At 46.7% G+C, this 10,124-nt stretch overlaps 1 protein-coding gene across 11 annotated transcripts in view; it reads right to left on the bottom strand.

Moving 5' to 3' along the window:
* Window positions 1–1,033: 1,033 nt before the first annotated feature.
* mrtfab (myocardin related transcription factor Ab) overlaps window positions 1,034–10,124 on the bottom strand; it is a 40,097-nt gene continuing 31,006 nt past the window's right edge. For 4 of the 11 annotated variants that reach the window (XM_041066524.1, XM_041066529.1, XM_041066528.1 and 1 more), the window contains 15 exons: window positions 9,766–9,841; window positions 9,001–9,162; window positions 8,317–8,480; window positions 8,026–8,154; window positions 7,744–7,815; window positions 7,119–7,303; window positions 6,433–6,604; window positions 5,330–5,725; window positions 4,164–5,198; window positions 3,732–3,938; window positions 3,543–3,635; window positions 3,043–3,183; window positions 2,798–2,890; window positions 2,055–2,118; window positions 1,034–1,964 (listed from right to left, as the gene is read on the bottom strand). In XM_041066524.1, the coding sequence (XP_040922458.1) occupies window positions 1,381–1,964; window positions 2,055–2,118; window positions 2,798–2,890; window positions 3,043–3,183; window positions 3,543–3,635; window positions 3,732–3,938; window positions 4,164–5,198; window positions 5,330–5,725; window positions 6,433–6,604; window positions 7,119–7,303; window positions 7,744–7,815; window positions 8,026–8,154; window positions 8,317–8,480; window positions 9,001–9,162; window positions 9,766–9,841 (3,573 nt within the window). In that variant the 3' untranslated portion in view covers window positions 1,034–1,380. Of the gene's footprint in view, window positions 2,119–2,797; window positions 2,891–3,042; window positions 3,184–3,542; window positions 3,636–3,731; window positions 3,939–4,163; window positions 5,199–5,329; window positions 5,726–6,432; window positions 6,605–7,118; window positions 7,304–7,743; window positions 7,816–8,025; window positions 8,155–8,316; window positions 8,481–9,000; window positions 9,163–9,765; window positions 9,842–10,124 lie in introns of all 11 variants that reach the window. The other 7 variants (XM_041066530.1, XM_041066522.1, XM_041066520.1 and 4 more) reach the window with 6 other exon arrangements.

Genomic DNA, 10,124 nt, shown 5'->3' with positions numbered 1-10,124 from the left:
AAAACTAAAATCTGAAGACATCCACCACACTTGTTGATATCTGGACAGCTTCTACATGGTGGGTGAAGACATCTGATTTCTTAACAATGGCGCCATCTTGTGGCCTTTCTCTTCATCACCAGGATTACTCAAACCAGTGGAGCAGGTTATTAATGATGCACTAATCAGCTAATTACTTATCACAATAATAAACTACTTAACAGTAATTAAGCATACCTAGATGTTGTTCTCTGTAAAATAGTTGTTGTGAGCATGTTGATTTTTATTGTGGAAAATGTTTTTAAAATATCTGAATAACGAACCATCTTTCGATTGACTGATGGTTTATATTAAATATATTTTGTATATATTAATGTGTTGTGAACATGCAAAAGAAAAACAGGCACATCTTAGAGTTTTTATGGTATGTTTATTTATTTTTTTTAAACTTTTTTTTCTTTAAAAAAACGACAAGGTCCAAGTATTTTTGGAAGCCCCGCCCTCACCCTATGTTCCCCAGCCGGCCAGCTCGACTCTAAAGCAACCAGCAAAGAAAAATAGTCATATGGACAATTGATAATATACACCCCATATACAGCAATACATAGTGGTCTACCATAATGTTACCAGTAATACACAACCTCCAATGAGGCTTCAATTCAAACTGTTGCCACCGATATGGTTCATTTCAATAGCAACGTTCAACCAATGATGGTTGATTTTTGACCAGTGTGGGCGGGGTTCAGGTTGCCACCACCAGCTGCCTGTCTTTTTTCACGCCATCTACGGCTCGGCTGATGAATAACAACACATGGTGGCGTTCACTCAGCCTCGCCTAAGATTCGGCCTGTTGGCTGAACACCTGAACACACCCCCCCCCGCCCCCTCCCTCCTTTAAACCAATCAGATTCAGCATAAGTGCAAAGTTTGGGAGGCACTGACACACACTCTGCTACGTCGAGGAGATAACGTCACTGACGGTCTCTCCCCGGCTCTCATCTCAAACCGTTTCCAAATGACGTTATTATTACAGTGACCTACAGTTTTCTGCTGGTTCACTTTCACCCGGTTATAAAATGCAGGTCAGGACACAGGAGAAGGGATTTTTTTTTTTCCCATAGAATTAAAATCCACAAAGTCCACGTCAGTCCCACCAAGTTCAAGTCCTTTCTATGAATTTAATTTCTATGTTCCTTTCTTATTTCACCTCATCCTGCATAGAGTAACAGCCAGTGAAAGACAGGGCAAACTGTGTAAATGTGTGTGCGTGTGTGTGTGTGCATGTGCCAGTGACCCCTGCAGTGGTGGAGACAGCATAGAGAAGGTTTCTGTATGTGCATGAAATAAAGACAGAGCCTGTACACAGTGCGTGAGCGAGTGTGCGTCCATCTACGCGTGGAGCTACAGGCACGACTCCCATTGCAGCTGCAGGTCCGTGCTGTCCAGAAAATCAGCCGAGAAGACGCTCGGCGGAGTGTGCGGCGCCAGCGGGGCCAGACTCGTCCCCCCGTCTCCTTCATCGGCTCCCCCTCCTCCTCCTCTCCCCCCTCCGCCGCCCCCGCTCCCTCCGCTAGCGCTCCCCACCATGGAGATGTCCAGCCAGTCCATGCTGTCCAAGGTGGGGTCGCCAAAGTCCAACCCCGTAGAATGGGGGGAGAAGCCCAGGTCAGACGTGTCCATAGGGGAGGGAGGGTGGTCCAGGATGCTGGGCGTGCTCAGCATTTGGCTGTGCAGGTCGTCGATCAGTGTCAGGCCGCCGTCGGGCTCCACGCCCAGAAGAGGGGCGCCTGTGGTGCTCTCCAGGAAGTCCTCCAGGCGTCCGCTGCCTGTGCAGGGCGCTGCCACGGGGGGCTGAGCGGAGATGAGGGGCTCTGTAGGGGTGGGAGGGGAGAGGTGTAGGGGAGATGGGGGAGAAGATGGGGAGGGTGGGTCTGAGTGGAGAGGGGCGAGGGCAGGGTCCGGGTTGGTCTTGAAGCCGGGGATTTCTGAAGGAGGACAGAAAGAGAGAGTCTCATCAACACTGGAGACGACAGACTCCTGACGTCTTTCTCTGAGTGTTTGGGACAGTTTGTTACCTCCACTCTTGAGCAGGATGTCAAACAGGTCGTCCATCTGCTGACTGTTCACGCCATTCTCCTGCTAACACAGAGGAACATATTACTCACCAGCCACAAAGTACACAAACCCAACGCACAAATGACAAACCCACACTGAAACAGACTCCATGTCTTGAAACACAGAGATAAACTTCGCATTGTTTTGGGCCCACTTTGTTCTTTTTCTTATTTCAGTGGACAAATGTTCATATTGCAGCTGAACTTTTACAGCACACTTCCATTGCAGTGTGCAGCACATTTTCCGTTCTCTAAAACAGCACTCCCTCCCCCACACACACCTCACCCTGCATATGAAAACCTGAGCAATATTCTGTGAAATGAAATCGGCCTATTCTGAGTCAAAGAAAGAAAAGCAGCCGTTTTAATTTGGTTGTGTTTTATGCTGTTGTACAGGATCTATAGAAATAAAACGAAGACTGGTTTCGAAATTAGTCACTTAGAATCTAAAACGCTCACTTTCTCTTGACTGGAAACATTTGACTGAGAAACAGGTCACTTTTTCTACCTGCAGATATCTCACATCTGAATCCTACGAGTTTACAATCATTCTCTGTGTGTGTAACAAGGTATTTTGGGTTCAGTAAAATGTGCATGCAAAACCAAGTGTGAAGAAATAGGACAGAAAATCGAGGGACAGAGAAAAAAGAACAACTCCACGAGAGAGAGAGAGACAGAAAGAAAAGACATGCTGGAGGACATACTTTGGAGTGTTGAGTAGGAAGGGAGGTGTTGGGTTTGGGAGAGGGAGGGGTGAACAGTGTGTGCCGGTCGTAAGGCGGACACACCTCCTCTCTCTGCCCGGATGGAGTGATGAAATGAAAAAGAAAAGAGAAGAAACAAGGAGGAAAAAAATTAATGAAGTTTGCAACATGTGGAGCAGTAGACCGAGCTCTAGAGTTGCCATGGCGATGGGAGCTAACGAGAACAGAGGAGACGTCGGCGTTACCTTGAGAGATGAGATTAAGTTGCTTTGGCTTTCAGTGTCTGACATGTCGTCGAAGAAAGGCTGCAGGTTTGGCGGAGCTGTGACCGACAGGCTGGACTGTGGAAGACCGTTGGTGTCCAGGTGCAGCCCCGTCTTCTGTCCCTGAAGGGAAAACACGGCACAGACATATTTAGACTGGACAACAGCAAACACGAACATGCTGAATACTTAATTGTGATTGTATAATGAAGCGTTATTTGTGAATAACAGGCTGCTTTTTCCATATTTCACCAGTCCACAGTCTGTTTGATTTAGATTATTTTAAACTGTGTTTGTGGCGACACTTTGTGGCAGGAAGATGTCACTGCCTGGAAGATGCAAAACAGTCCTGCTGCAGTTCAGTATGTTACAGTACAGCTCATTAGGTGAAATGATTAATTTTTTTCCCTGTGCGTACACACGGTGGGAGAAATTTAGGGTTCAGTGTCTTGACACTGCGTGTGCGGACAAAATCGTTGCACCTTTTTGATTGGCTGGCTCACAGGCTCGGCCTCCGTCTGCTCTTTTGATTGGCTCTCAGTGCTGGGGAGTTTAGTTGGAGTGGACTGCAATCTCTGCAAAAAAGAAAACACGCAGAGGAGGATGCAGATAAATATTTCATCACATATTTAACCCAATATGAACACCAGAGAATATACATTTTACTGTACCTGCAGTGTGATGCGTCCATTGGTTTTGGCCGACGAGGACACTCCATTCTGTCCGTCTGTGGTGGGACTGGTGAGAGCGATCAGGTAGTGGTTGCCGTTGCTGTCGGTGACCAGTGTGGGCGTGCCGTTGGCCTTGAGCAGGTCTAATGAAATGGCCTGAGTGTGGATCTGAGTGCCGTTCTGTTGGTTGATGAAGACTGGAGTCACCTGGAAATGGAAACAAAACAGTACAGTTTTCTGTTTTTACTATTTTCACATCATTTTAAGATCAACAAAATTCAACTTAAACATATGAGCACTGTCAGCTGCCAACATTATTAGAAGGAGGGTTGTGAGATAGTTCTACTTTCATCCAGTCATTAGAGTTTGATGTTGATGATGTTGCTGAATGTGGTGAAATCAAACACGTTTCTAAAACCACAGGTTGTTCACCTGTTGTGTGGCGACAGCTGCCGTCTGCTGTTTCTGCTGCTGCCTCTGCTGAGCCTTCTGCTGTTTCCTCTGCTGGGTTTGGTTCACTGCAGGCTTCTGGCTTGCCACCGTCTGGTTCTGGATCTGCAGCTGAACCTGCTTCAGCTGAACTTGGTTCTTCTGCTGGTTCTGCTGAACTTGCCCTTGTGTTTGTTTGAGCTGGTTCTCCCGTACCAGCTTCTGCTGTGTGAGTTTCTGCTGGGCCAGTGTCTGCTGCGCTAACTGGGCCTGGAGCTGTTTCTGTTGGGTTTGCTGTATGATGAGCTGCTGCAGCTGCTGCTGACGGAGCAGGATCGGGGCTTCCTTCTTCTGCTGTTGTTGTTTTTGAGGGTTTGATTTAGCCTCTGCTGCTTTCTGCAGCTGCGCCTGGCTCTGCTGCTGTTTGGGTTGCTGTGGCTGCTGTTTCTGCTGTTCGGCTTGTTGGACCTGCAGCCGATGAATCTGCTGCAGCTTGTGCAGAGTCTCCTGAGAGCACTGCATCGGCTGGGCCAGCTTCTTTGCCTGGGCCTCCTCTGTCACTCCCTCCATTTCTTCCTCGGGCTCCACCTCCCTCTTCACCTTCACCACAACGCCGTTCGGGAGAGTCGGGGGTTGAATGGCCGAGGCTTTTATTAGAGTTTGAAGTTTAACCTCTGGGGATGATTTGCTCCTCTCACTTCCTTCCTTCTCCACCACTACCCCGCCCGCCATCTTGCCCTGCTCCAGCTGGGACCTGAGCGTCTCCACTAGCCTCTGCTTCTGCCTCAGCATCCTGGTCAGCTCCTCGATCTGTTTGTCCTTCTCCTGGAGCATCTGGTCCTTGTCCATGGAGGACGTGTCCATGGTTACCACTGCCAGGGGTTCCGGAGGCTGGCCCGAGACAGCTGAAGACCTGGACAGGCTGCATGGGCTCTGGATCTCCTCTTTGACCTTGGAGAGAGACTGCGAGCGCGGAGAGATGTTTGCCGGGTGCTGAGGAGATGGGTGCAGGGTGAGTTGGGTCAAGGGAGAGCTCACCTGATCGACACCGGGACAAGGACAAAACAGGAAGAGGAATTTAGGGAAAGCCTCAAAGGAACATCACCAGTGTTATTAACAAACAGCTAACAATTTAACAATAAATATAGTATATATCTGCTTCATCTCACCATTTCTCCAAACATGTCTCCATTACAGCTCGTCTCATCTGGACTCATCCCAGCCAACGACCTCTCAGATGGAGTAGGCGACACAGGAGGGCTGGAGCTAGTGCTGCCAAAACGCATGACTCTCCCAGGGACCGCGTGAGCCAACGAGGACAAAGCTAACCTAAAGCCACACTCTCCTGACAGGTGATCAGGGGTGGTAGTGGTGGTTGGAGAGGATGTGATGGTGCCAGCAGCCGAGTTAGCGCCCTGCTGGCTCGGGTGTAATATGCCGTTTTTGAAAGCCGCTGTGGCGCCGCCATTTTGCTCCTGGTAGTTGCGGAGCCTCTCAATGAGATCATTCTTGGTGCCTGAGACGGTCAAACCACGTAATTTCAGTTCCTGTTTCAACTCAGCGACCTGGCAGATGAGAAACCAGAATAATACTCATAAAGCAGACACTGACTCAGAGTCAAAGTACAAAGCAACTGATATGCCAGAGAACCTTTTTTTAGTTTAGAGGTTCCCCCATGGGACCTTTTGGGAACCCCCAAAAGGTCACATGATTACTCTGAGAGGTTGACAAAAATAATTAAAGTGCTAAGAAAAAAAAAATCACTTAACATTATGGTTCTATTTCTGATTTTTTTTTCTTTTTACTTGTAAAATACTGGATCTGTCCAGACCACTACACATTTTTCAAACCAGTCACTCTGAGCTGAGACCAAAAATCACTCTTATGTCACAACTCATGTCCACAATGAGGACGAAACCTTTGATGTGGGTCTGCATATAGACACTGATTTGTTTTTAAGGGTCACAAGCCAAAAAGGTTTAGTGGGACTTTCAGAGAGCATATACAGTAGGTGTGATGGGACAGTAACTGAATACTAATAAATGTCAGCTGCCAAATTTTGCAGTTAACCTCTGAGATGATATAAACTGAGAGAGATGGTGTTTGAGATGGCTTGCGTGTCAACCGGTTCTCAAACTTATGCATCAAAAATCTCACGCGCTTCCTGATCTCCTTCAGCAGGTGGCGGTTAAAACATGCAGTTAAAATTACTCCCATAAAAACATATTGAGTTAAATTTCTGACACTGGGTGAAGTTGTCTGTTTAAATTACTTTGAACTCATCCAGGTTGGCTGGCAGTGCGCCGGGTTTGGCCCCTCCCACCGCAGTCTGGCTCTGACGGGCAGCCCCACTCTGATTGGAAGGGGTTGTGGTGGTCGTCGTGGGAACGCTGCGGGAGGGAGAAGGTCCAGAGTTGGTTGTGGGAGGTTGCTCGGTTGGAGGCCTGAGGGGACACAGAAAACGAGACAGTATGAACGTCCATCTCTCCAGGACAGGTCTGTGTAAATCTAACTGGTAAATGTTCCTGTTCCTTCTTCTAAGATTACTTTTTCTTGACCATGTATTGTAAGATTTTTACAGTCGTATCATTACAGTAATTCACAGTTTTATTTCCTTCAATGTTCTGACCTTTATACAAACCCAAAGCCATAACACAAAGTTTTCTTTACTGGCATTTTATGTTTTATTGTGGCAGGAATCTAAACATATGCCTCAAGTCACACGTTTACTGTCAAGCTACACCGAGCTCAGATTGACTATTTACTATTTGCACACAGGACTTCTGCTTTAAGCTCGGAGCTCTATAGACCCCCTCCCACGAAAAAACCACTAATGTGGAAGCAGGAAGCCACAGTTAAAAGTTTGGAAGAAGACAGGAAGTCATAATAAAAACTGCCTGCAGGCTTCTCACTTTCACACCACACACACACACACACACTGTCATGCTTGACACTCACTTGGGCGGGGCGGGCAGGATGGTGTGGTAGTTGTAGTGCTGCTGTTGCTGGCTAAGGATCTGCAGCTGCAGGAAGAGCTGCTGCTGCTGTAGGAGCTTCGCATAGGACGAGTCCATCTGCGGCGGACGCTCCTTATCTGCTTTCTGGTCTGGAGGGATGTACTGGTGGTACTTCAGCTTCTTCACCTACACCCAGATGACGAAGAGAGGAATTATCAGTAATAGCATAACTACAACGCTCAGCTGAGGTATCTCTTCCCCTTCTACGATGGATTTCTCCTTATTTTATGGCTAAATGTCAAAACACTAAATTCAAAGAAAAGCCTCTGGTTCCCTGGTTCTACAGGAACCAAAACCATCGCCCTTTAACTGGCCCTTCCAAATCTGAGGAGTCACTTTCAATACTTCTCTGTCTGTCTTGGAAGCAGCTTGATGGACCAGACGAGAAATAAATCAGACAAAACACAATCATCAAAATTAAAAAAAATTCATAAAAGAGGAACCACTGTCATAAAGCAGTCTGAAAATGAAACAGCTACCCTTATTTTGATAGATATTACCCGTCAGAGCCATAAATCCCCTGTCAGTGCCTGTAAACATGAAAACAAAACTGAGAGCCTGCTGACCTTGGGTTTGCTGTCCTTTGGTTTCTTAGATCTCTGTGGAGGACGATCTGAACTCGTCTTAGCTTGAGACTGCTGACAGAACGTGAGAAACGGGGTCGGGGGAAGAGGATGTAAGGAAGCAGAGAGATGAGGGAGTGTTAGCCGGTTATAGCTGCTCCGTAAATAGAGATTAAGGTCACTTTTATCCACAAGTCATCAAATCTGCAGGATGTTCAGCTTGAAACAACCCAATGTTCCATCACTGTCAGTATGAAGACAGGAAAGTAACGAGAGATTTCGCACCTTGACCTGGCCAGTAGAGGGGCGGGAGTTTGCTGAGGTCATCGTTGTTCCATTTGTCAATTTTGGGGGTGGGGAGGAGTCTGAGCCATTCACCTGCGCAGGGGGTGGTGGAGGAGGTGGAGGAGGGGGCTGAGCAAGGGAGTGAGAAAAAAGAACAGCGGTTAATTGCTTGCTTTGTTGTTTTTATGGCTGTGGCAAATTTTACTGCATTTGAAATTTGTTTTGTTTGAGTAATTTCAAGTTTAAGTGACTCTCTCTTCATTGGATTTAATTGACATCCTGTGACGGTACCTGTGTGGGAGAAACATCCCCGTTCTGGGTCAGTGCGTCAGAGGGGGACAGCTGAGGGACGGCACTCAGGGGAGAGTCGTGATTGGTTAGCTGGTCTGGTGAGAGAGCATCACTGCTGTCTTCATCTAAAGACGAGCTCTCTCCCCCGGCTCCCTTTGGAGAATCTGTGACAGAGCAGAAACGTTTTCAGATTCAGTGACGTCTGTGGCCAGTGAAAGACCGAAAATGCCCCACAAATTTAAGAATTTTCACAGCCGCTGTGGCCAGAAGGCAACTGTAATATGTAACACAGTCAAACACAATGAAGAAGAAGAATTTTAGAGAAGTCATGCAACACAGCAGATCCTAACAAGTTTCAAAACAGCACTATGTCCTAACAAACTTGTGTCATTTCTGTAACAGTGGTTAGTGGTTAGTCACAGGTTGTGTGGTTTAATTTTTATGGTATCACCTCCACTGGACTGATGCAATCTGGAGCTGCTAAGCTGTGTGTGATTATACACCCACCCGTAAAATACCGTATTACAGGTGTGTGTAGATACCCGGATGTTGTAATTGCTCAGTTAAATGTGTGTTCAGACCGAGTATGAATCAGATTTTAGAGGTTTAAGTCACTGGTACAGTGGCAATGAAACACACCTTCATTCATCCCTAAGCTTGACGTTGTGAGGTGTGTGCAGTTACCCAGCAGTGAGTGCTGCAGAGGGCAGGTGACAGACAGGATGTTCTTGTGGACCAGTTCGATGGGACCTGGTCTGTGGGAGATCTTGTCGTTGAGGTCGTCGGCCAGTCGCGCTCGCTTCAGCTGCAGCTGCTTGGCCTGCAGCGACGGCTCTGCCGACGTCTCTGTGGAGGAAACCGCAGGACAACGCATGCAAATTCATTCATCTATATAGTCCGTTTGAGAAGAGACAGGAATCTGACCTTCTGAAGAAACAGGTACTGAGAATCGGGCGTTTTTTTTTTGTTTTTTTTGAACTTCCTGGATCACAGTTCAAGCTCAATTTGTTAATGAAAAAACAGCAAATCAGCTGCTACTTTGACCAGTACGACAAGAAAATAAATTCTGGGACAGAAAGTTGGACTGTCCCAAGCTGGTATACAAAACAAACACCAAGTCAACTCACAGAGACTTCAAATTGGAAAAATATTCAGCTTTTTGAAAACCTGCAGATACAGCTGAGGAGCAGGGGAAAAGCCTTATTTCAAACTCACTCTAAAGTAACTTCAGACTTATGTGGTCAAATCAGGCAAAGTTTATGCAGTGCTGCAAAATGGTAACCTCAGACCAAAGTCCGAAGTAAACATAAAGTAGAAAAATGCATTAACCTTATCATACAGAATTGTTCCATCCTGTTTTCTGTATGGTTGCTTTTAAATTGTCATGTATTTCACCCAACAGACAACAACAATCCTTCTGAATCGAAAAGTGCAGTTCCAAAAACTCACCCTCCAGAATGTGCATCCTGACCAGCTCAGAGCGCTCAGGACGACTCCGGATCTTCCTCTTCAGATAGTCCTCGGTCTGGGTGGAAACGGGGAGACGTACTCATTAAGGTGGGGTAACATATGGAACGCAATTCGATAAACTGATATTGTCGATCACATATTTTTTTAGTTGCCATCTTTGTTAAATCATGTGAATAAATAATATGTTTGAATGTAAATGTGTGTGTGTGCATGTACAAATATTTGACTGTGCTTCTGAGTGTCCATGTGATTGCATGGGGGCGTTGTGTGTGTGTGTAATGTGTGGTAATGATTGCAAATGTTACTGTGTGTGTTGGCCAGCCTTTACTGCAGGAAGC

The sequence above is a fragment of the Toxotes jaculatrix genome, chromosome 21 (genome assembly GCF_017976425.1).
Source record: "Toxotes jaculatrix isolate fToxJac2 chromosome 21, fToxJac2.pri, whole genome shotgun sequence".
NCBI classification, from domain to species: Eukaryota; Metazoa; Chordata; class Actinopteri; family Toxotidae; genus Toxotes; species Toxotes jaculatrix.
Note: the sequence above shows the minus strand (reverse complement) of the source record. Positions and strands in the feature narration are given on the sequence as shown.